A 25,973-nucleotide genomic window follows, 5' to 3' on the forward strand; every position below is an offset into this window, starting at 1 on the left:
AGGGTTGCATCACTATTCTGCAAACGAAGTACGGTTCAGTCAAATGAATCCGACTGGTACTACCACACATCGCTGTAGGGTGCATTGGTAATACCAATTTGGTATGCTTGTGTACACTTTTGCTTACAAATTGATGGTAAAGCAACGATTCTTACCTCTGCCAAGGAGGTTATTTTTGCCTGAAGGTATTGTTCTTCAGCTTTGCCTTTGGATGATTTAGTTGGGTGAATATCTGTTCATTCATTAACTGTCTAACAAAATAATGAGGACCTTCAAGGGAGCAAAAAAAATGGTTCGACACCGCAATTGAGAATATAATCTATGCACGATTCCTCACTACAAGTCACCATTGTTGTCTGAACCAAACAACTGCTTCTCCATGTCATATCCATGAAAAGTCCCCCCGGGTTATTTATTAGCTGTCTTGGAAGCCCTTCCCATCAGGTGTGATCATACAGTAGATGGATGTATGGAGCTCAGTTGAACGCCATGTTGAGCTTGGGGGAACAGTCCTACCTAGCGATCAGCTCTGCCTATACTTGCTAGTTACTGTGGCATGCACTATATATCAGAACGTTTCCTTTTTTTAATGGGAAGTCAAGCGAAACATTTTAATGTTGAGGTATTTTATTGCCAGTGGAGCATTAAGGAAAGTGCCTGGAGAAATGCCTTGGTGTGTAACATGAGTGAAAGTGCCCCATGGTTCTTAACTCTCGGCAGGAATGAATGGGTTCCTCATTACATCACCCTATTGCTTTCTGTTTCACAGAAATTTCCCTTGTTCAGAGGAAGAAAATCCTGCTTATAGTTCAGCAAGCTCAGAGTATATAAGCTCCTTGGCAGGATGTTGCACTTAGTTTGTTAAAAGGGAGCCGAGCTAGAGATGGAAGAAAAAGAAAGTTCTGTTTTATATTTCTGTGAGGCGTAAGGGGCATTATGGTTATTCAAAGAAAGTAGCATTCGTTTTTCTCGATTGTTTATACACAATTTCTGGTACTTGCCACATAATTCTGAAAACATCTCACCCATTTACCAACTCATGAACCAATGCCATTGAATACCAAACACAATTCCATATTTACACTCAAATGCCCGTTCTTAAACACACCTTTTCCAAAACACTACACGATTCTCTGAATTTGACACAATTTCCAGTGTCAGAAAAATATGGTAAAATTAATTGCTGTAGCACATCTGTGTGCTCTGAGTCTAAAAACAAGATTTCATGCTGAGTATAATATTTTGCCATATGCACATTAGTGTTCAAATGGTTCTATGAGTGGCGATTTAAATGATGGCTTTGTATTCGTTGTTTGACAACAAAATCACCCTTTTAGAAGAGAGAGCATTGTTTTGAGACAAGACGCTCATTTTGCACGAGAAGTGAGGAGTTTTTCCTGTTGTGTCAGTTTTTGTTTTTTGTGTAGTTTTGAGAATTCAATATACAACCACAGAAATTCTGTGTAAACAATGGAGAAAAACTGTAACTGTACTTCCATTTGGTGTTAAAATGTATAGTCTGATGGTTCCAGTCATAAGATCACATAACAACGACAGAATGCTTCAAAATAAAATCCTTTTATCGTTCATCATAATCAACAACAAAAAGTTTGAAAACAAAGAAAAACATATCTGTCACATCCCTTCAAATATCAAGATCATCAGCTGGTGATTTCAACACAATCATCACAGTACATTGCATTCAAATTCAATTTGAGATATTGCTTACACTTTACCTTGTATAGAATTACACAAAATAGTGATTAATATATAATTGCACACAGTGAAACAGTTGAGTTAGGGACATCAGTAGCATGTCATCAGTTTAAAAAACAAAAAAACAAGTAAAAGAACAGCTCGACTCAAAAGAGCATGCATACACTGCTTAAAACAAAGGCAGACAACAGTGCTTGTCAGTCACAACTTGAAATACTGTAAATTCATATTCCTAGATGCTTAGTGCAAGACTGCAATTCCATTCGTCAATTTCAAACCTGAGATAAATTGTACTTGAGCGTGTGCTTTCTTCCAGATCAGATTAGACTTGCACATTGTTGACATGTATTCACAGAGATTGGAAGAGTAAAAATACCAATTCGAGTCTTCTCCTTCATAGGGGGGGACACAGGTTGGAAATCAATGTGGTTCCTCCCATCCTTTCCTGTGGCCTTATGATACCTTAGTAGAAAACTTGTCTTGTCCAGGGTGCAATTTGTTGACTGTGGATTGGGATGGCGGGTGTGGGGTAGGTATTCCCCTTTTCTGGATTTGACATCTCCAATCTACATTATTTTAATCATGATTTAATGTAAATTCATGGATATTGCTTAAAATCTATCCTCCCTGTGTTTTTTTCAACACATCACACCCTTGTTAAGAGGCAACACTGCGGCAAGAGGCCAGGACGGTAGGAACAATACTGATTTGCAGCCGTTGTTAGAAGGAAGGAAGCCAAGCCCAGAACCCTGACAGTCAGCAATGTGGACTGGTCTGGAGAGAGATGCAGGGAGGAGGGCGGACGGTGGGATAATGTAGTTACTAGGGCTTAACCCCCCAGCTGAGACCGCAGGGCACCGAAGTTGGGAGTTCCCCACCCGGTCACTGGATCCCACCCTGCCGTCGCACAGAAGCCATTCCCACTCACCTGCTCGTCCCAGCAGCTCATGTGACAGCCTTGGGTCACCTGTGCAATAGATAATAGCAATTAAAAAAAAAAAAAAGATGAGACATAATTACCACAATGATTAAGTCTATTCACACATTGCCGTTTTGTGATACATGGAAAATATTCATTAAAAATGTATTTTCACACTGACTTCTTGCTAAATTTTAGGAAACATGTAATGAAAAATAATTATATTAACAAAAACAGCTGACAAGTTCTTCTATTAACGTCTAAAACTAATCGAAATATATTGCTCAGAAAGGCAAGAGTTAAGTTGCTAGATGGGCTTGTTTGCAGACAGCTATTAGCCCCAATGCGAAGATAATTCTGGGTGAGCCGTTCCTCTCTGCCTTCCCAGTGTGGCTAACACAGACTCAGTCGTCAAGTTTAGTTTGATGATATGAGTCAGTCAGGTCTAACAGGAGAGATTTCACTTTCAGTTACTACACATAGTGTACCATATCGAGGATGAGTGGTGTGATTGGTTGTAGTTTTGTCTGCAAGCATTTGGCATAACTAAACTCCCCTTAGTTTTGTTGTTGCAATAGCATGGCTAAGGGTAATTCTCAAATCTGTCCTGTGTTGCATAGGCATTAGAAAGAAAACATCTACTAGATAAACCACTATGTAGGTATGAGGTACAAGCATACCAGTAATGTAATTTGAATGCAACACAGCCTTTTTACTTTGAACATCTTTTGAACCTTTGTCTGAGGTTGAATTAGCCTTGTGCTGCGCATGCCTCTATGAACGAGTTAAAAATTGAGTTGTGGTCAAACATTCACAGTGACCAGGACCAGACAGTTACATAAGCATAGTGCTGACTATAACAGAAACCTAATTTTTTGTCTTCTGTGAAATGCAGATGCATAAAAAGGAGGACACTGAGAAGTAAATAAACATAGAATACGCTGGTCTGTCGATGGAGTGCATATCATTTTTCCATTACAAAAATACAGGTGAGCGCTTGAAGGACATAATGGACAACAAGCAAAACTAAAACTAAAAGAGTTCCCTACACTCTTTCAGCTACAGAAAAACTAAACTTAAAATCGTCCAGTAGTCAGCTTAAACCACTCACATCAAAAAGGTACTTCCCCTCCATCTTGTACAGGAGTGGGTTGAGGAAGCCGAGAGGGGGAAGACCTTTCTGGAGCCGCTGGTCATTCAGGAGAGCAATGAGTCCTCCAACCACTGGAGCAGAGGCCTAAACATGTCATTTCAAAAGCATTTCAGAAGTCAAGATGTTATTTTTTCAGTTTGATGAGTCAAAAAAGTGAATTAACAGATATGCTCCCCATTTCATTAATCAGTACATCCCCTTATATGGAAAAATGAGCCAGGCCTCATGGTGGTTTAAGGGGGAAGAATTAAAAACACAAAAACAAGTAGCGGATTCAAATTGAGACACAAAGCACACACCACATTGGCAGAGAAAAAACATCAAAGCGGTACAGAAAAGTCTTCTTTGCCAAATGTCTTATTTTATGTCATCTCCCCAAAAATACACATGGGGATCTATGCTCGTCATGTGAAATGTGCGATGTAAATAAAGTTGCTTTGAGCTGTAATGAGACCTTACAGTAAATTGTACCAATCATGAAACAACAAACTTCTAAATTACCGAGGTCCCAGACACCCACGGAATGGGCACCCTGTTGGAGACGATCCAGTAGTTGTCTGAGAGAGCAGCGATGTCGGGGTAGGCCCGCCCACTGGCGTTGAAGTACGTCGCCGGAGGAAGACCCTTAGTGTTGTTTAAGTAGGCCTGCACAGCAGTGACCTTCACACAGAAAAGCAAATATGCTTTTTATTGTGCAAATCTTAATGTACAGTACGTTGTTCTGTACATTCCAATTTGCTCAATATACAATGCATAAATATGCATGATAATAAATCATCCATTTATGCTAAACATAAAATGTACAGTGTTTATGTTTCTTGGTCTAGCTACCTGGTAATCAGGCATGTCAAAGACATTGCTGAAGCCACCGCCACTGATGTAGTCGACGATCTCATAGGAGAGCTTGAAAGGGTTCTTAAATGAAGTTCCACCCACAGTGGTGACATACGGGCTGAAAGGAGATGGATTTTAAAGGACAGAGAAAAATTAAAAGTCACAGACATTAAGTGAAGTGTTTTCTGTGCCTTTCGATGAGACGTGTGTGATCTTCGATGGCTTGACACTCATTGCCATTTTTATGGAATTTAGAAAGAAGAAACACTTTGCATTTGGAGAATATTTCAAACATTTGTGACAATGAACAGTTTGTAAGTCTGAGACATTGTCTTACCTTGATGCAGGGAAATTGGGCCGGAATGTGTTCTTTCCCCCACCTAGGTGCAGGCAGCCAGCTCCACTGTCACCTGGAATATGGATAGGCCCACAAAATGAATTAAGGACATCTGCGTTACTCTCTGATAAAGAAATGAATACCAAAAGGCTGTTACAGTGCTACTGACAGAAAAAGAGAGAAAAATAGACCTGCACACACTCACATCCTCATAAGTGCCGATTGCTTGTCCGTGGGGGTTCGACAGCTGTCGAGGCTGTACAGGCTATGTGAATGATGTGCTTTAATACATCCAATTTGTGCTTACTAGTGGATGGCTTTCTACATACAGTAGAAGCTACTGGTCAGGAAGCTGAGTGGTAGCTTCTGGTAAGGAGTCTGTGCCTACCACAGGTTTTGGATGCAGCCAGTGTTCCACTGGTGGAACGATGCGTTCCGGTGCAAAGCGCAGGCGGGAGAATCAGCATCCAAGCAAGTTTGTTAAATCTCTGGTCCAATCGAATGCTTTGTTGTGATTCTTCCAGGACCCACCTACGCCTTGCACCACAGTGAACGGTGCGCATTATGAGGTTTCAACAAAAGCTGGAAAATGAAAGAAGTTTACTGCAGCCCAATTCACCTGAGGCAAAGAGCATTGAGACGCCACGGAGGCCGGCCTTCATGAACTCGTTGCTGACGCGCTGCATGTAGGCGGTGGAGAGGCTGTCCTCGTCGTCCCCGTAGCTGATGGTGTGGACCCAGGGGATGGACGACATGTTGCTCAGCAGCACCAGCCACTGCAGGAACGGCTCCTGGGACTCATGACGCCCTACAAGCAAGAGGATTGTTTAAGTCAGGTTAATTGTCAAATTCTTCATGAGTATATGAAGAGATAGAAATGGTCTAGTGTTTGCAGCGTCTCCAACTCTGGTTGTGCAATTGATTTCAATGGGATACTGCATTGAACGCAGATTACACAGAAAGCCTACTTTGACATGAAACGTGTCTGTGCCATTCATTTCAATTGCACACCACCCAGAGAATTTTCAGAAAAGTAAATTTTAATTCTACTGTCAAGTCACAGTGCAGATTTGAGCACCTTTTGGTGTGGAAGGACGTATCCGTTTTCATGCATTCCAAATCTTTCCAGACAGACAACGAACAAAAATGTATCCTCACCGTCCTCACAGAGAAACTCGGTGTGGTACAACCCTAACTATTCGGCAGGCATAATCATATTCACCACTGCTTGACATTAACTTTTACGGCCACGGTGGCAAGTGGTTTTCTCGAGTCATTAGCCATTTAGCCTTTCTCCTAGCCAGTTTTGTTGTCCGTTTTCTTTTTCCTTCTTTAGTATATTCTTACATTTAAATACAAACAATTGATGCAACTACTGTGATTTGTGATTACTATGAAAAATAAGTCACCTGCCAAAGTGGCTAGTGAGACTGAAATTGTTACAAGCCACAGCGACAGTTTACCAGCATTTGGCAGACACCAGCCCTGATATGCACATTCAGTACAAAAGTTACCTGGATTGGTGAAGAGCCATGTGGAGATGTTGGCCCCAGCACTCATGATGTACTCTACGTCCAGACTGGCCTCCAGACCGGCTTTGCCCTGGCCTTGGGTGCCCACCACGCGGTCCACTGCCGACAGGTGCTTGAAGCCCGAGCCAAACATGCTCATGAACTCAGCTAGGTCCGCAGGGTGGTAGAACTGCTCCAGAAACTGAAACACAAATGTACCGCGTTACAGGATCATCAGACGGTGAAAATAAGTCAAGTCACTTTTCAACAAAACAAAAAGAAAAGAAAGAAAGAAAAGGTTAACTAAAAATGTGCAATCATATTTTTTGATATTTAAAAACAGCAAACATTGTGCACAGCAGGGTGAAGTAAAACGAGGAACTTTTGTAGACACTTTTTTTTATTCTTGTCTTCATATTTTTCTCCAAAAGAACACCATCATCAAGGGTTTTTTCTTTTCTTTTCTTTAAAAAATAAAATAAAGCTAACGGCCTCCAAACTCCTCCTTACTTTCTTATCAGATGGTGGTTGACTTTTCCCCTCTTGCCCACATAGCAGGGAGATGTAGAAATCCTTTGTGGCATATACGTATATGGCAGCTATACAGTAGTTCTGTTTGAACATGTTTGAAGTCTTAAGACACGTGACGTGTTCATTCAGACATGCAGTAATGATTAATCCGCCCAGACGTATAGCGCAGCCTGAGTAGTGAGTAGACTGCCATTTCAAAACTGTAGCTAAGTACATAAATCCAACGGAAGTAATCACAACATGTTTGGTGCAAATAATGAAGTATGACTTACCACAGTGGCAAGTAAATTACAAAGTAGCCTTGAAATTACAAAGGGGCATTTAAAGGGACACTCCACCCATTTTGCATTAGGCTTTCCATTGATGGACACCCAGTCATACTTTTGAATGGTCTTTCAAAAATCTCTCAATTCCCCCTGAGATTGGAGAAATCCACATTCATCTCTTAACACTTCCTATGTCAATGATGTAAAAATGGTCATTTTGCATCATCGACATAGGAAGTGTAAGAGAGGTGGATTTCTGTTGAGACTACAAGCCTTTTTCCCACCTTTTCAACCCCGCCCATAGGGGGTTGGACCTAATGCTCTAACAGACCTATCACAGATCAGTGTCCCAGTGCTTTTGAAATCACTGGCATTGAGGCTCCAGTAAGCAGTGTTGCCAGATTGGGCTGTTTCCCACCCAATTGGGCTGCTTGGGATGGCCGTCTGCGGGTAAAAATGGCATTTTACAGGAAAACTCGCCCAATCTTTCCCATCGACATCAATAGAATTGGGCGGGATTTAGTGCTTCCAGGCGGGTTTTGAGCATTTTTTGGGCTGGAAATCATCAGCCTCATCTGGCAACACTGCCAGTAAGTCACTGGCATAGCTGGAAAGGAGAAGCTGGAGCACACTGCAGCTTAGTTTTCAAGACTTTATTTTGTGCACACACCCGACCAACATTTCGGTGTTGCTACACCTTCTTCAGAGTCAAATGATAGCAAGAGAGAGACACACATTTCAGGACTTGACATGCACAGGTGATCCCACTTGGTTTGGCTAAATTGGTCTCATCTCATTGCAGGTAATTGACCCCACCCCCCAACACCAGGACAAGATTGCAGACAATTAGACAGAGAGGCTTTGTGGAAAGGCATTTTGGATTCATACTCTAAATTCAGTGGAGCCTCAGGGCATAAATGAGGAACACAATATGTCTTGCTCTCTGTAACAAATTGTTCCAGCATCGCGGCTGTGGTCTTCTAATAATTGCAGCTGTGGTTTTATTGACAATGTTCTTTGTGTATTGTTTTTTTCACTTTTTTATTTTGTTTTGGGAAGTTGGCAAGCTGTCTAATTGTCTACAATCTTGTCCTGGTGTTGGGGGTGGGGTCAATTACCTGCAATGAGATCAGACCAATTTAGCCAAACCAAGTAGGATCACCTGTGAATGTCAAGTCTTGAAATGTGTGTCTCTCTCTTGCTATCATTTGACTCTGAAGAAGGTGTAGCAACACAGAAACGTTGGTCGCGTGTGTGCACAAAATAAAGTCTTGAAAACTAAGCTGCAGTGTGCTCCAGCTTCTCCTTTCCAGTGATGTCTGTCCCACTGTGATGCATTTGCAAGATGAGGGAGGGATGATGCATAGAGTCCCAAATAACTGGATGTGGCCTGTGGAACTTCAGCATTGCCGTGCATTATGGGGATTGTTGTCACAAATCCACAAGCACTAAAAAGTCATTTTCTGCCTTTTCTTGGCCAAGAAGGCACCAAATTAGAAATGTATGTTACTATTCTACTATACTTATGACCCACTTTCAGTAACATATTCATGTCTCCACCGGTGGAATGCCCCTTTAATTGCAACATTTCGATCTATAGATCAGTAGGAAAAAAAGAGTGAAATGTTGAAATTAAATCGTGCAAATGAGGACAGTGTGCAGGAGATTTCTCTATAATTGTGATGACCGGAGAAGCTTTTCCGACACACCTGACCAAAGGAGGTGTTCAAGGAGTTCTCAAAAATATCTTACTACAGTCTTATAAAGTTAACACACACAGGCATTCTGCAGCCACACCATCTTTGACATTCACTAGAAAATAAGTTACTTTAAGTACATATCAGTGGCATGCCTGAGAAGTACGATAAATCAGTTGTATAAGTTCTAGATCCAGAAGATGGACAGTCTTAAATTTGACAGTAGCCCTGTGACCATATAGTATATGTTCAGGAGACCCAGTTATTGTGTTACCATATACCACAGGGCCTAATCATCATCATCATCATCATCATCATCATCTTACCTGTGCCACGGCTTGGCTGTTATTGGCAGCTGAGCCCACATCCGAGGCGGTCAGATTATAACGAGCTCTGATGATTGCTGGAGTGACACCCAGATGGTACCCTAAACCTCTTCTCTTGCCAAGCCAGGATTTGGCCACCTCCTTCTTTTTTGGGGGGAATCGGTGAAGTCCGCCAACTAGAGGAGGGAGGGAGGATTAAGACTAGGTTAGTGGGGGACACAAATGTTGGTTTCATTTAATCAAAATGTATTGCTGCCAAGTGCTGGCGTTCATAAGGCAAATTGGAATAATAAGATCAGCGTGCACCACAAATATCAGTCCGGTAGTTGTGTTACATTTCAAAAACATTTTAATGGAAAACTTACTCATCATCTTATTCTGACATAAGTACAGTGCTGTGTGTGAGATGTACTGCAAAATAGTTTTGGGGACATACCAAAGTCCAGATGTTCAGACACATCATCGTGGACAGAGTACTGGACATCAGACCTCAGCAGGAGCTGCTCCTCTCGAGCGTAACGGTTGAACCGGCTTCCAGGAAGTAGCGTCTCAGCCTCTCTGGTGAGGAAGACGAACGCTGGGTAGATTATTATTTTTTTGAATTCTCACTTTCAAGGATATTGAAAACCAGTGTTTACAAATCCACAGTGCTTGTGAAGCTGGGTGCATAACCTCCCTCTCACTTCCTCCAAGCTGTCTGCTGACATGCAGCCACATGATTTTACACTCCTTTTGCCGTGTCATACATTTGTTGTACAATGTCTGTGTCTTGTGAGCCATTTTTAACTTTGCTCTCCAAGCCTTTGTAAACTGATGACACAGTGTGCAATGTATTTATAAATTTAGGCTGTTAAAAAGTGCTGCACAAGCGCATTGAGGTAATACTTTGGCCTTTCATAGCAACATTGCAAGTCATTGCAGTACCAGCATCGTCTCCATAAAGATTTCACTCATTTCTGGAAATAGCTACTGCAAAGAGGTGGAAGTATAAATTATGGTTGAGAGAAGGTCTCTAAAACTCACCACAAATCTGTTCTGTACATCCTGTATTACTTGTATGTTGCTATACTCTGTACCGCCGCATATGGTGAATGCTGCGGTGCATGTTCTTCTTTAGAAGTTGTTATGGCAGAAAGTGTGTCTACTCACTATAATCTACCAAACAATAGTAAAAAAAAGACAAACAATGAATTTCCTTACTCGACAGTCATGACACACTGGAGAAAGTCCTGCGTCATGGTTGTCTGGCAGTCCTGTACTCCATGACTCCACAGCCACCTCTGCACTACCTTCTGAGTCAGCTTGCTGGGCTGGATGAGCCGGGCCACATCCTCAAAAGACATGTACTTCCCTACAGCCAGAGAGAAGAGGGGGATGAGAACAAAGCTGGGGTGAGTTTCTCAAAAGGGAAGTTGTTAGCCTGTTAGGAAATTCGGTAGTTGCCAATGGGAAAATGCATTGAAAGCAACAAAGTAGCTAATGTAGTAAGCAACTTTGGTTTCGAGAAATTCACCCCTGACCTGCTCAAGACACAGAGTAAGAGCACGAGAAAGAGCAGGAGACTGAACAAAAGAAGAAGTGCTTGTGTGCTTTAAGACAAATATGGTTTTCATACTGGACTTTTCTAATACAGTATGTGCAATCAACAGTCTATATATTGTCCATTGACCTTAGAAATGCTGCAGAGAGCCCCAATAAACAGTATCATATGGGCAGTCATCGGTAAGGCATTAGGTTGCCACGCTTGTAACCCAAAGGCTGCTGGTTCGACTCCCAACCCACAAGGTTGGTGAGTGTAATTAGCCAGTGCTCCTCCAGGACTGAGGTACCCCTAGCATGGTACAGTCCTGCCACACCACTCCCTTGGGGCCCTGTTTCGGGGTGACCTCTTGCACAGGTGAGGCATATTTGTAATTTGCATATAAAAACGGAATTTTGTTGTGAGCACGGTGTGTTTTGCAGTACTGTGGGGCCTACCAATCTCCTGATGTTACAAATACTGTACTTACAAATCTGCAGAAATGTGAGGGGTGTAAACACTTCTGTGATACAGTGTGAGTGCACTAGCTGTTGGAGGGATGTCATAAGATGTACAGTATGAATAAGTAATAAATGATAAGACAACATGCTGTGAAGTTATATCAACCTGAACGGTGTTGTACTGCTTTAATGACTGTAAACCCATAACCTTTCCGTAACAGAAGTTATGAAGACATCCCTGATGGCAAAGGGACGTTGAATAGATGCTGATTGTCATCAAATCAACGACGACCAATGCCGTTGATTCAAATTCACTTTGCGATCGGGGATACTGTAGCCTGGAGAGTATACGTGAGGTGGGAGATGGATGAAGGAGAATGTAAAGGGAGGAGGAGGAGGAGGAGGAGGAGGAGATGAATGAATACCATAGAGCGCTGAGTCAGGATCTGATATCTGACCCAGCAGCGCCTTCATCGGCTCCACATTCCGCTGCCTCAGGGCAAACGTCAGCTCCACCTGATCAGCAGGGTCGGCTCTGCCAACAAGACGCCAGTCCTCAGGGATGCTGAAAAGCAATGAGAGAGAGAGAGAGAGAGAGAGAGAGAGAGAGAGACTCAGTCTGAGTATAGATTGATTACTTCTCCCTCTCTCCCACCCAGAGAGAGGGAAGCAATATTCTGCCGAACAATACAGTATGCATTCCATAGTTATTAGTAACTTGTGTTATCCTCCTAATATGAACTGGTTTTGTGTGTCGTTGGACTAACTACCAACACATTAAACATTGCAGAACCATATGAGTGCAGGACAGCTTGTCAACAAAAAACAAACAAACAAAAACCCCACACTCAAAAGTCTATCACACGCACACGCACAGACTTAGAAAAATCAATTTCAAACTACAACAAATATGGGCTAATCTGATCAAAGTGTCACAATCACAAAACATGGACATTTGCCTAAACACATAAACAAAGCCTACACAAAGTCAAAAACACTTTCCACGCAACAATTTTCAGTTAAATATAAACTTACGACGTGTCTTGATCAGCTTCCAAAGGCCCACCCCAGACGAAGGAAGAACAAAGCAGTGCGTAGGTGAGTGACCTTAAAAAGGACAACCAGTTGTTGTTTACAAACACTTCGAAAAGGAATGAGCACGGAGAGAGTAGTCTGATGCATGTTTACTCGATCAGGGGCTGTCTTGCAGCTGTTCTTTTATGTGTTGAACGTGAAAGTACGAAATGAGATGTTCGACCAACTCGCAACTTGAACATAAATAACAAAGCAGATATGTTGAACGGTTGTCAAAGTAATGCGTTCAACTCTACGTAAAGACCACCAAACACAACTGCTCTAACATTGCATTCTATAGATACGTTCATCACAGTGGTTTAAATTGTAGATTACTCACAAAATCCACATCGCTGCGCTGAAAAGAACCAAATGTCCAGATACCAGGCATGTGTCTAAATTTGACAATCGTTATTAGTCATGTGACGGGTCACGTGACAAATCAGCTGACTGCTGTAGAAGCAGAGACGATTTAAATTAGAATAGAGAATCTTTGGTAGAAGTACTTTGGGAAGTGTTTGTGTTTTGACCATTACGTGTAGCCTTTATTAGCCTGGGCGAATAGCCGACTGTTGACGCCACTGACTTGCTTTCTACACAATTTATGCTGTTGTTCTGAAGGTTGTCGAAAGTCAACAACTACCTATTGCATTCCTTGGGTATTGAATGACAAAATGTGTCAGCTTGTCCATGTGTGGTTATCCCACCCACATTGTGCCATTTTTTTTTTTTTTTTTTTTACAATCTTCCATGTTCCAATGTAGAGCTAGGGCATTTAAAAAAAAATGCAAGACCTTGGATCATTAGTTCAGCTTAGTACCAATTATAGTAATCAATTTCATACTGTAAATGATAAATGAAGAGCAGGTGAAAAAAGATCACAAAACTTGAATGAAAAGATAGTTGAATGTCTACACATTGTATGCCAAATGTTGTAAAAATTCCCCAGGCCAACAATTTATGAAGAAATGTGTTAATTTGTCTCTATGTACTTTGGGCCTATTTTTAAAGTATCATTGTTTCAATCTGTCGGGTCATCATTTCAGATTGGTACCATGCGGTCAGATTCTGAAAGAAGAGACATTTTATAGATATAAAAAAATTCAGGTGCCATAAAAAAACCTGGAGGGTTCGCATCGACACCCCTTTTCAACCCTACTAAGTCAACCCTAGTCTATGGCTATGGTGTGCGGGTGCATATTGATGCAACCTAAGGAAAGTTTTTATTTGATATTTTTTTCCCATTAAGTGTTGAGTTTATGTTTACTTGCACGTTATGCAATGTTAATAGTTTAAATTTAAGGTGGGGGAAGGCAAAATAATTTTTCACATCACAAAAACTTGCCATTTGAACAGGGGTGTGTAGACTTCGTATAGGCACTGTACTATCAATCCCACAGCCAACAGACTACACATTTGGTGTATTTAATGATTTTAATATCATATTGACAGCCAAATAAAAACATCCAATACACAATGGTATTTGCAGAAAATGTATTCTTCAGATAAAAGATCATATCATAGGAGAAATACATTGGGTCTGTATGTTTTGAAAACTTTATTAACCAACATGAATTGGAAGTTTTTTTTTTAATTTAGTGTCCGCAGACTATATACATAGGAAACTTAAAAACTGAAATCTAGGATTTCTTTTACATTCAATCATCATCAGTAAAATAATAATCTTGATCACTTTCGTCTTGTGGGGAGGCTGCCTTATCGAACATTTCCCAAACGACAAAGGACTCGTCTTCCGCTGGAATGAAGACCAAGAAAGGAGAAAACATGTATTAATATAATCCTGGAGGCATGCGGTATGCATTTAGAGAAGTACTAAATTCTTGTACATACCAACACGTGTCTTCTGTGTTGCTTTCACAGGTGTGGGAATGTAGTTTTCCTTGTTTTTTGGCTACATACAAAAACACAAAACATTTACACTTTTTTGGGGGGCTTTTCAGCCTTTATTGGTTTTTGTGAGACAGGGCAGTGAAGGAGAGTCAGGATGCGAGCTGGGAGAGGGAGATGGGGAAGGACTGGCAAAGGACCCGGTCCGAGAATCAAACCCGGGTCGGCCGAGTGGTAAACGTGTGCCCTACCATATCAGCCACGGTAGGGCCAAACATTTACACTTTTGTGGTGATAGACCACACAATGTTCATAAATGCATCATTGTAAGAATTGACATTGGTGATCTTAACACAAACATAAATCAGTTTAATTATCATACGACACAAATCAGATAAATGATGCCTTGGCCGTGGCTCAAACAGGCAAGACATCATACTCAGGGACCCGGGTTCGACTTCCTCTTCTCTCATCACTGAAAAGTTACTTCCAGAAAAATAAAGCTAAATCATGGCCATCTCAACTTTCTCAAAGGCAGCTGAAGGCACTCCATCCCCCCCTCCCCCTCTGTTCAGCTTCGACCAAGAGCATAAAGAGGCATTTCAAAGAGCAAGCCCGCTCACTGAGAACACAGGTGTACAGCAGTTTAGCCAGACCAAGTGGTGGAGATAGCTACATATTAATATGGTCTAGAGATGAATCCAACACTAGTTTCACAATGAACACTTGAACCAACCTACCTTAGCAGAACCCTTGCCTCCACGTCTTTTTAAGTCATTTTGACAGCGGAACGCATATTTGTCATCATTGGCCCTGGTGAGATAGATGAAGACAAATCATTTAACTGGCATAGGAAAACGATTATTAACATATTTTTAAAAAAAAACATTTAAAAGTGTTATTTCCACACTATTTTCACATTAACATAACTATTAATGGTTTTTGTCAAGTTATTATTAGCTGTTCTGGACCATTTTTGCTGGGTGCAGGGCAACCGGGAGAGGGGTGGGACTCCGGAGAGAGCGTCACCCATGTGCAACTCATTGTAGGACTGCCACTGAGAACAACACACACCTGTGAAAAACACAGACTATCGGTGGGTGCGACAATCGTACCTGTTCAAAGAAGGGATCATGCCAGGGCTGATGTGCAGGCACTTTGGTGTCTTGACACCCGCAAGCATGAACGATTGAGGAGTCTTGGGGGTCATGGGCAGACTCAGAGGGTGGTCTTCATCATCGGCCATGGACAACTGCAGATCGAAAACAGGATTGATCAGTAGTGTACAATTAGTAAAATAATACATTATACGCACACTACTCAGTGTTTCCCGCAGAATTTTTGTTGGGGCGTAAAAAGTATATAGTTTTTGGTTACACAACTGTAGAAATTACATTCACAATATGAAATCTTTATCTTTTCAGGGGACCTAGTCAAGGTGGTAGGTGTTTCTTGTCAAGGTGGCCGCCTGGAAACCCTGCTACTACTGCTGCTCTGAGTTGTTTTTTATTTTACAGACAACACTTCAACCTTGGTCTTTGGTCAGACCAAACCAAATGAATAGGAGGAAGGGAATGTATACACTTTGAAATGGGGACTGTAGGAGCACCATGGTTCATTAGGCAGTGTTGGGAAAGTTCATTTTCTACCAGAACTAGTTCATAGTTCAGTTCACAGCTCTCAGAATGAACTAGTTCGTTCATAGTTCACAAAATGAACTAGGCCTAGTTCAGCCCCCCAGTTAGTTCGGGTACAACACTGTCATTAGGCTGAGGAACTGTAGACATAACTTGTTGAATACGCAAACGTGTATGGATTTGTGAGAACTGAATATGCAATACATCGCGCCCCAATTCTGTATTTACAAAACATGGCATAGATTTGTAATAGGCTTATATTTTTTTGCTTAAAATGTTTTGCTACCATTTTTGTTGATGCCATGTTGAGTCTCTTTTGCATGGGAGAGCTGGCGAAGGCATCGTCGTATCCGTCTTTGGGCAGCTGGTCCAAGACGTTGCGGATCTGCTGCCTTCTCTTCAGGGTGCCGGCTTTGGCAGTGATCACAGGAGCCTCTTTAACTGCACACAAAAGCAAGCAGTGGCCAAGGTTCAGAACAGCAGTGCTATTTACATAAACTAGGGAAATGCACATCAACCAAGAAGTGTTAGCGAGAGCAATGAGAGGTGGCAATCTGCCCCCTGGCCAACGTTAAATAGAGTGTTCCATGCTATGTTACATTGCGTGCGTTCCAATATGTGACCTTGCGTCCTCCACTTGGGCTTGTGGCCTCTCCATCGCCTCCTGGTCCCTCCTCCGTGGAAAAAAAACAATTATGTTTCCCAGCTGTCAGCCTAGCCCAAACAAATATTGGGGGACTACTCTCCAATCACCATCCAGATTGCAAATGAGAAAATGACTTTACAATTGAGCTTTTGCGAGATATTGAAATATAATGCTGTTGTCAGTGATGTCATCATGACATATTACTTCCTGGTACGAGGCCACAAGCACAAGTGGAGGACGCAAGGTCGCATATTGGAACGCACACACACTGTAACATGTGAGTTGGTGTGCGCTTGGTGTCCCCTGAAGACGAGACACACACCACAGCTGGACAAGCAGACGGGCAGACAGACGCACAGTTAGGACCATTACAACACCTCCGGGAGACAAGGTAAAAATCAAATCTAATAGTATACACAGACAGTATATAAAGCTTTCACTGGAAATCATACCCGCTTCCTCCATCGGCTCATTCTTCTTGGTCTTGGTCCGCTTGCGGCTTCTCTGGCCAGCTTGCTGCTTAAAGGCATGCTGCTCCTGGCACTCCTCTGCAGAGCGGGAGCCCACCTTTAAGGCCACATTCGCCCAGAACGTGGGCACATATGTGGGCAGAGAACTCACAGCCCTGTGGAGAGAGGGAGCGAGCGTACAAATCAGAATGGGGGAAAAGAGGGTTTCTGTCAGGAATTTTGGGGACTCCATTTTGTATCCATCTTATCAGATCCACAGTTACAAGGGCTGTGTCATTACTATTTGGTTAGCAGATGTTAGGGCTTAATCATTCAAAGGGCTATGGGCAGCCCAACAAGAACTAGCAGACCGGAAATCCTGTGATACGTGAAAAATGTTGGGTTGGTGAGCGTGATAATTGGGTGGGATACTGCACAAAACAGAGCCCCCAAATTCGCAGCTTGGCCCTGTGCATCTCAGACATGTGATCAAGCAATGTTTACACTGCACTGCTCCAGCTCAATTCGGACAAGAATTGACTTGAACGTGTAGTATCAGCCATGCAAATCAAGATTACCTGACTTATACTTTACTCCCCTCCAGTCCTCATCAATGCCTTGTGTTAATGTTATGCAAAGCACACTCATCTTGTATATGTCTTCCATTTAGCCTACGAGTCAATTAAAAAAGTGTCATGACAGAATATCATCCACATGAAACTTACTCGTCAAGCTTTCGCAGTTCTTCTGCTGTCCACTCGTCGTCACCGTGAGGCTCTTCTCGTGCCTCTTTCTTGGCTCCCTTCTTCTCTCTGGAATTCCTTCTCGACCCCGCCTGCTCTTCTTTTGCCAAGGGCCTCAGGAATTCAGCCGTGCCATCATCCAGACGAGGCGTCTTCTTCTGAGCGCTCCGTTTTTTTGTTGTCTTTGGCGGAGCCTTCGCCTCCTGTTCCGAGTCCGAAGACGACAGAGACTGACGGATGGCCTTCTTTCGAGCCCTATGTTTTGTTGTAGCGTTTGATGACCCCATCACTTCTTGCTCCGTTTCGGAAGGCGACAGGAACTCACGACCACTGTAGACATCTAGAGCATCAGTGGGGGTCTTCTTTCTAGGCCTCCCTCTATTCTTAGTCTTTGATGACCCCGTCACTTCTTGATCTGTTTCCGAAACCGACAGAAACTCACGACCACTGTAGACATCTAGAGCATCAGTGGGGGTCTTCTTTCTAGGTCTCCCTCTTTTCTTAGTCTTTGATGACCCCGTCACTTCTTGATCTGTTTCCGAAACCGACAGAAACTCACGGTCACTGAAGACGTCATTGAGAAGAGCCTTGTTCTTCTGAACCCTCCGTCTGCTCGTCTTTGGTGGCCCCATCACTTCCTCCTCTGTTTCCGAAGTCGACCGAGAGACGGGCACATTGGCAACAGTCTTTGTACGCTTCTTATCATGATCAGATGACAGTCGAGGTGACGATCTTTTTCGCCCCGTTTGTTGTAAACGGTCCTCTGAGCTGCTCCGGCTGTTGGAACGTTTGCTACGGCCACTCTTTAATCTGGATGTTTTGTCCTTTGCTGCGTCTCTACTGTGAGCTTCCATGGGTGAGGAGGTGCTGCCAGATCTCTGACTGGATCGGTTACGGGGTGCGGTGGGCACACTCCGGCTGGGGAGGTGCGGTATGGCAAAGGGGGACTCGTCTCTGGTTTCAGAAAGGGCCTTGTTGTCCCTAAAGGGGATCCTTCCGGGGCGCTGATAGGGCCTTGCCTTCCTGACCAGGTGCATCATCCCCTCCTCCTGGCTGGATGGACTTGGGCAATGGTCTGCATGAAAGGAGACATTACAGATGAGTTTATCCAAAGCTACTTTCAGATGAACTACACTAAATGAGCTACAAATGTGATGAGTATTCTTTAAAAAGCTTATTGGGGGAAGGGAAATAGACAGGCAGAGGACAAATTACATCAAATTAGCAGATTACATCTTTATAAGAACTGAAAAAAGGAAAAATGTATGCAAGTGTGCGACACTACCTTTTTGGGTTACCCTGGCTTTTTTCATGTTCTGCTTTTGACTCTGCCCCTTTCCAGCTGTACTTGCTGGCTGTGGAGCGGAGGAACAGTAATCAGTCAGTCATTGCTATTCGACATCCATAAAAAGCAATATCAAGTGTTACACCCCAACACAATCGTGGCCCTGCTGAGACAAACAACAAACCCAGCCTTGACCTTAAGGAATCATAAACAACACCTTTAAAAAGCCAACCAAATGAGTGAGATTTTGTTACAAACTGAACTCAAAGACAAGATGTTCAACAAACTTGAACAAATTAAAACTATGCAAACTGCAAAAGCATAGTACAAACAAAGGTTTGAGAGGCATCAGCCAGAAGTTCCATACAAAAGAGCATCCGGCAAGCATGTTGTTAAAACGTTTCCATTTAGACATAAGCAAATATACATTTTAGAAACTATTAGGAGCGTTAGTGGCCAGGTGAGCAATTTAGAGCTTTCAACATAGCAGCTCTGTACGATTTGACAAGAGGTCTCGTTTCCTCGTATAAAATCCTCAGCTTCCACACAATAAGCATATTATGCACCGTCAACCTCCCAAACGTCTCATTTTGAGTGCCAGATCAGATTTACTATTAGTGAAGTGAAGAATCATTTCAAGCTTGTTAAATATGTGTACATGTAAGCTGGTTGTGGTGAGTGACAACATAGCAGATATGTGGACTTGTGACTTGAACTTGAGTCAGACTTGAGTCACAAATGACTTGACATGATACTTGGATTAGCAATATTAGGAATGACTTGAAACTTGACTCAGACTTGTCTTGTTTCACTCATATACTGAAATTAGGTGTCTGTGAACGCCATTGCTACCTCTACCACTTGATGTTGCTGCGAGTCACTTTATTCTCAAATCTGCTGTTGATAAGTGCCTGTGTACCACCACAATTTGCACAAGTTCATGTATTGTAATCTGTAGTTTTGTATTAGTTCTATAGTACATATTCTTTCTATGTTTATGTGCGCACTTTATCAGGGTATCTGCACATTTTTGCTCACCCAATTTAATGCTTTTTAATACCATTTTTAATACCTCCAACAAGAAAATTAATACCACTACACGGGGTGTGTGCATGTGCACGTTACATGGTATAAGTGTTATTACATTGCTATAATGCAAAATATAAAGTATTATTATGACCATTGTGCTAGTAGTGAAGCCTAATGTGAACACAAGTAAGCAGCAGCAAGGAAGAACTGATCTGGAAGCCTATGGAGACCAAGCTTGTCGAATTGCATACAAGCAGGAATTAAGGTGATGGGGGGGGGCCTAATGTTTCTCCCTCAGCCTCGCACATGCTTTAATAAGCCTACGAAATAAAACCGATTCTCACTGCCAGCTCCCTTGTCACTTTCTGTGGCAGACATTTGCCATGACTTGTTAAAGAGGTTTCTGAATGATGTGGGAGTTTTCATGACTGTGCAGAATCTGCCCCTCCCTTAGAATAATGTATTATTATTTCAAATCAAAGAAGCCTACATCTGTGTTAAAATTACAGTTGGTCTGGCTGCTGCCCAGGAGGGCCCAAGCTCCAGTAGTCTTTATTGTTGTGCAATTTAACCAAAGACATGCAAACACAACAAAAAGAGTGAGGTGACACACACACTAGTTTGAAACACCATTAGGCCTAACCCATTTTTTTTTTAATTCCTTCAAAACTGAAACCATTTCTAAATTGTGCATGTTTGACATTTAATCCAATACCTTCAATTGTAAAAAATAAAATAAAATGGGCAACAATTGACCATTCATAATGGATAAATAGTTGAATGCACATTAGCCTACTATGAGTAGAGGCTATAACACCTGTGGTTTAAAAGGGGTTAAAAAGGAACGGCTCTGGGCTACTCCTCCTTTCCCCCAAGCTTCATAATAGAGACGGTGGCATCTAGCAAGAGGCGTTCTACTTTCAGTTTAGCAACAAGTCCTTCTTCGGAGCGGCGAGAGCAAGAAGCAGCAGCAGCTTCATGTGAATACCACAAGCATTTCACCGCTGACACGCGACTAAAATATAAGCTACCGATGCACACGCCACGCGGTTACCGATTTGGACATCCTCGCATATCTCATTGCGTCATTTAGACTCGTAAACACCGGTTTATTACATTTTACACACATTTCCACCGCTTGCAACTTCACTACTCGGGCACACTCCCGATTGCGTTACCCCTTGACAGCATCAAATAACCGTAAACACAATGATACGAAGCTCGGAGACTTTGAAGTAGAATATTGCACGATTTAACTGCTAATCTAAATTGCAATCATGGCATTCATGAAATTACATGCGTTAGCAAACGCTACACTCAAACTCACGCTTTCGACGAGTAAAGTTTCGACGGTATCACAGAAATACAAATATCCACGCTGCATTTTGGTTGATGAAATTTAAAAAGTCTCAACTCTTAAACTGCGGTCAAGTCAGCCACCACACGCACTGTGGTCGATGGAATTTACTTGGTCAGCCATCGTCATCAACCAGTAGGGGGATCCAGACGAGGGGGTCTGCTACCTGGCCGCCTGTCATTTACTGTCGAGTGCCTCGTTTCCTACCCCAGGCATGTTCCGACTCGGAGCGCTTGTTGCCGTCTGTCTTAGTGATGAAAAACTGTTTTTACGTAATTTAACTGTCCAAATATCTATATATTAGGATACTACATTGTGTCCGGGTGAAATTTAATGCCGATCCTTTGAAAATGAATGCCACACCTCGAAATTTAAAGATTTTTAAAGCCTTAAATTGCAAGTTCTGTATTTAATGCTTTTTAATGCTTTTTAATGTCCCGCGGGGACCCTGTTTATGGTGAAGCTTTAAATCTCATCGTAATTGTACAATGTCAATAAAGGCTTTCTATTCTATTCTATTCCATTCTAACGCTGACTTAGCTATTCACACCTCAGACCTTGTGACACTTCACTACAAACAAATAACTTACGTCCCCCTCCGCCATAGAATAGTCGTGGTAAATAGTGACGTTCAGGTCCATGTCCACGGAGACGCGGGCCCCTTTCCAGTACTCCATGGGGGACTTGAGGATCCGGCCGCTGCGGGACACCTTCTGGCTGCTGCCCGGCACACTAGCAGGCGGAGTGACAGCTGGAAGATGACAGCAAGGGTGTCATGTCATTACACCAAGAGCCATTTTAACAAACAAACATGATGAAAACAACGGCCGTCGCACACTCAGAACTTCATGCAGTACATTTAATGAGACCAATGTTTTGGCTTACGCCTTCATCAGGGTCATTGTGTTAGATGGGGTAGGGTTGGGAAAGCATGCAGTGTTGTGGATATGTCCATGTCTGGTGATTCAGACGCTCGATCTTAACTACTTACTTGATAACAGCGGGGTCCACTTCTCTAACTTGGGCTCTGGAATAGGCTTCCTCTTTGTTGGCACAAAGGCCTTTTCAGGTTTTATCTTCTTTCGCTGGCTGTTAGGAAGATGGATAAAATTGCTAAAAACAGGACGAAGTTAAGTCACAATGCGATTTTTGTATTATTTATATTACATACCTATTATGTTCTTTTACATATGCCTGAAGGTGTGTTTGCCACGTCTTTGGAAAGCCATAGAGAAACTTCTTTCGAAACGCTAAGGGTAACCCTGCAAAGCAAGACAGGTAACATGTAAAAATGGATGACTTCCATTCCTGTTTAAAGTGCATGTGTGCAAAGGCGAGCGGACACATCTACTGTTCATGCATATTCTCTGATTAAGTGCATAGCAATCCACATTTTACATTTCCACGTAGATTAGGAAACCACCACTTACCACATGTGGATCTTGTGCACATTTTCCCAATCAGTACATACAGTTTCCCTGAGGCAGTTTTCAAGACATTGTTGGCAATGCGTTCAACTATGACGCTGCTGTGCCATGGTATTTTGAGGTCACTGAAAAGATGAATGAGAGACAGCTTAGAGCTCAGGGGAATGAAAATATTACGCAAAATCAAACAAATTGTGACAGCCTTTTCTTACCCATACTACTTTCAGTAAAGTACTTGCAATTCAATGTTCTAGATCTACAGTGTATACAAAGCCAAAAAGGACACATTTTGTCAAAACTACATTTAAACTCTAAATTGAGTTTTGATAAAATGTGTGTAGCTACTGTCTATTGGCTTGGCATTTTGATTTTGTCATCAATAGCCAAAATACACCAGATTTTAGACAAATAGGTTTTTTTAGCACTTCTTGACCATTTGGTGTCTTCCTGTTATCAATATAAGTAAGCATTAACCGTATACACATATTTTATTGGTCAGTATAAATATTTCCAGTTATATTCATAGTTTACTGCTTAGTTACAGCACTATGGCTTTGAGGTAATAGTCACTACCAAGCAAGTAAATACAGTATTTACAAAAAGGTAGACTGAACTTACTCTCGTCTTCCATCAATGAAGAGTTTATCATCATCACTCAGCTTCAAGTACCAGTCCCTTAGCTGAATTCCATCGATCTGTGAATCATGAACAAACAATAGCAATGTCAACTCTACCAATGCCAAATAGTACTGCATCCAACTACAAAGACCTAACGTCACAACACTTCATTGGACCTTTAGAAGCATGAATCTTAATGAATCAATCAATCAATCATTGAAATAAATAAAATAATTTTAAAAATGAGTTATCCATAAAAAATTATAGCAGATGCTCGCTTAAGTATAATTTAAAGATCAGTGACTGATTCCTAACGTGCTACCTTGGTTTCGAGAGGACGGGCAAGAAGAGAACTCGAGGACATGAGCAGAGGAGGGGATGTTGAGACCCAGACCATCTATTGACTCACCGTTTTTGGGTCGAGGTACTCTGAATCCTCGTGGGGGTCAGAGTCGTCTGTCCTCCTTCTCTGTGGAATGGCAAGGCGCGGAGAACACAGTATGTCGCCATCCATACACTCGGGCTCTGTTGGTTTGTAGATTCGTGTGGGCACAAAAGAAGGCTTTCCATTGGCTGGTTTCTTCGACATTACAGCAGGGCTGTTGCCTTCTGATTGGCTGTCTAACATGGAGCTGTCACTGCAGACCCTGTCGTCTTCGTTTGGGATGTTATAAGTCTGATTCACAGACATACGCATGGGTGGTTCCAGTGCCATGCCATTTCCTAGTGGAAGTGAAACAGCATCAGTTTGTGTCCTTGAAAGAGCTAGAAAACACTGAGCCGGTGTGAAAAGCGGTCTGGTGGTTACCCAGATGTGAGAACCACAGTGATTGGTCGGGAGGGACAGAACACATTTGTTCTTCATCACTGTGGGTTCATTTCGAAGGCAGATGGCTTGCAACACCCGTTTCATATCACTGATATGCATCAAGAAGATCCAGCGGGAAAAACAAAAACAAACACACACACACACACACACACACACACACACACACACACACAAAACCCACTCCCAGCACAGCCAGTATTGATCACAGGTAGGAAAATTACTATATTTACAAAATAGTACAAACGAGACAACGAACAGGATGGTGTGGTGCAGAGCCGTTTAGGCTCTGGTGTGGTGGAGGAAAACAAACACAGCACAGACTCACCTCTGCTGTTCTGAATTTGCTTTACAGGGCAGGATTTCAGGGGTCGGGGGTCAGGTGTTTTTTTCAGCGTGGCAAATATTTTAGCAGGAGATTGGGCGACCGGCAGCCTCTCCAGCATAACGCACGGATCTGTAGGACACATAAAGACTCATATATGCTGTGTGACAATGACGTTTTAATAGTAGCAAGGTGGGGCAATGACGGCTAATGCCACTTATTGCATGGATTCATTTGTTGTTGTTGTTTGTTTTCAGTTGACTATCTAAGACACGTACATTGCTGATTGGTGCATTTTGATGCTGATTTTTGATGCATTGCAGTACATAAATGACCAATTACAACCATACTTAATATATTTATTATAGGCATTAGTTGTATGACCACCTAACGCCTGAGCCCAAAAAAACGTCATTGATCCACATAGACATGAATGGACACCCCATCCAACGGTTTCTCTATATTACTCAGTGATGGCATGCCCATAAAACTCACTGTTTTGAAGAATCTGGGAAGGGGGGAGGGCTGGATCGATGTTGTTGATTTCACACTGAATTCCGTGGGGCTCCTCGTTTAGCTCTGCGTTGTTTCTCTCAGATGACAGGGGTGATTCGGGGGAATTTGGTGGAGATAACGTAAGTGTTATCCCTTCCCTGCCATCCGAAGACGATGGGTACTGCTCGATATCCATATTTTCCAAATCCCTATGTGACTGCACGAATCCATGTGATGGTGGCAGCTCTTCGCGTACAGCGAAGTTCTTCGTAGGGGTATTTGACACTTTGGCTTTCATCCTAGCGAATATCTTCACGGGGGATTCCCACTGCCTATTGCCAGCTGTTCTCAGAGCAGAGATTGATGGATGAACAGATGCATCACCACTCAAACCCATGCCGTTTTCGGATATGTGACTAAGCCCAAAGCTGATGTCTGGACTTGTATTTTCGCGACTCGTGGAATTGAATACGTGTGTCCCAAGAAAACGGTCGGGCATCACCGAAGGGTGTCTTTTCCCGTCATGGCAAATGACTTTCGGTTTGGCGGAGTCTTTTCCATGAGTGTAAACATCTCTGGAGGGTGTCTGTCGAGGCGTGCGTCCGTAGACAGGCGGGGCATTGTTCCCATAAAAATTGCGTTTAGACGGTGACAAGTACATGACTATTGTACACTTGGAGGACTTACGTCTTGCCAGTGAACTAGCACCGCCCAGCTAGTCAACACCATGAAGAGGGGTAACAAAATGTGCTCGAAATAGTGGGATCGAAGATTAACAACTTCCGTGTAGTTTCAAATCCAACAAAGGATTCGTGTCCATTTCGTAGTCCTTGACTAGGATTAGTGGCTACGTTTCTGAGACACCTACTAAAACACTCGACGCTTAGTAACTATGCACAAGTATGCAGTGCTATCGGTCCCGTTAGCATCCGAGTGCCCCTCAA

The 25,973-nt window shown here is 42.5% G+C and overlaps 2 protein-coding genes across 2 annotated transcripts; both read right to left on the bottom strand.

The window, feature by feature from the left end:
- Positions 1-1,559: 1,559 nt before the first annotated feature.
- tpp1 (tripeptidyl peptidase I) lies at positions 1,560-12,772 on the bottom strand. Its single transcript, XM_063184466.1, has 13 exons — positions 12,685-12,772; positions 12,306-12,377; positions 11,696-11,835; positions 10,491-10,641; positions 9,727-9,848; positions 9,291-9,466; positions 6,474-6,672; positions 5,579-5,767; positions 4,960-5,032; positions 4,620-4,740; positions 4,290-4,448; positions 3,747-3,872; positions 1,560-2,683 (listed from the first exon to the last, which is right to left on the bottom strand). Exons 1-13 carry the CDS (start codon positions 12,693-12,695, stop codon positions 2,546-2,548), a joined length of 1,677 nt encoding a protein of 558 aa, XP_063040536.1. The 5' UTR covers positions 12,696-12,772; the 3' UTR covers positions 1,560-2,545.
- Positions 12,773-13,878: 1,106 nt separating this feature from the next.
- Positions 13,879-25,964, bottom strand: mis18bp1 (MIS18 binding protein 1). Its single transcript, XM_063184468.1, has 16 exons — positions 25,030-25,964; positions 24,538-24,666; positions 23,793-24,106; positions 23,384-23,460; positions 22,769-22,890; positions 22,510-22,600; positions 22,330-22,427; positions 21,929-22,089; positions 18,953-19,022; positions 17,650-18,742; positions 16,928-17,100; positions 16,116-16,270; positions 15,308-15,444; positions 14,933-15,005; positions 14,196-14,256; positions 13,879-14,100 (listed from the first exon to the last, which is right to left on the bottom strand). The coding sequence occupies exons 1-16, from the start codon at positions 25,688-25,690 to the stop codon at positions 14,003-14,005; spliced, it is 3,513 nt and encodes a 1,170-aa protein (XP_063040538.1). The 5' UTR covers positions 25,691-25,964; the 3' UTR covers positions 13,879-14,002.
- Positions 25,965-25,973: the final 9 nt, after the last annotated feature.

Source organism: Engraulis encrasicolus, chromosome 19, assembly GCF_034702125.1.
Source record: "Engraulis encrasicolus isolate BLACKSEA-1 chromosome 19, IST_EnEncr_1.0, whole genome shotgun sequence".
Taxonomy (NCBI): Eukaryota; Metazoa; Chordata; class Actinopteri; order Clupeiformes; family Engraulidae; genus Engraulis; species Engraulis encrasicolus.

What these genes read in the sequence shown, in the direction of transcription:
- tpp1 (XM_063184466.1), bottom strand. An exon ending in CAGTGTGTCATGACTGTCGA is followed by an intron (nt 9,849 to 10,490) that starts GTAAGGAAATTC and finishes CTTCCTCACCAG; the next exon opens with AGAGGCTGAGACGCTACTTC. An exon ending in TTGACATGCCTGATTACCAG is followed by an intron (nt 4,449 to 4,619) that starts GTAGCTAGACCA and finishes TTCTGTGTGAAG; the next exon opens with GTCACTGCTGTGCAGGCCTA.
- mis18bp1 (XM_063184468.1), bottom strand. Translation starts at nt 25,690, where the DNA reads ATGTACTTGTCACCGTCTAAACGCAATTTTTATGGGAACAATGCCCCG. An exon ending in AGTACCTCGACCCAAAAACG is followed by an intron (nt 23,461 to 23,792) that starts GTGAGTCAATAG and finishes CATGATTCACAG; the next exon opens with ATCGATGGAATTCAGCTAAG. An exon ending in GTGGACCCCGCTGTTATCAA is followed by an intron (nt 22,090 to 22,329) that starts GTAAGTAGTTAA and finishes GTCATCTTCCAG; the next exon opens with CTGTCACTCCGCCTGCTAGT.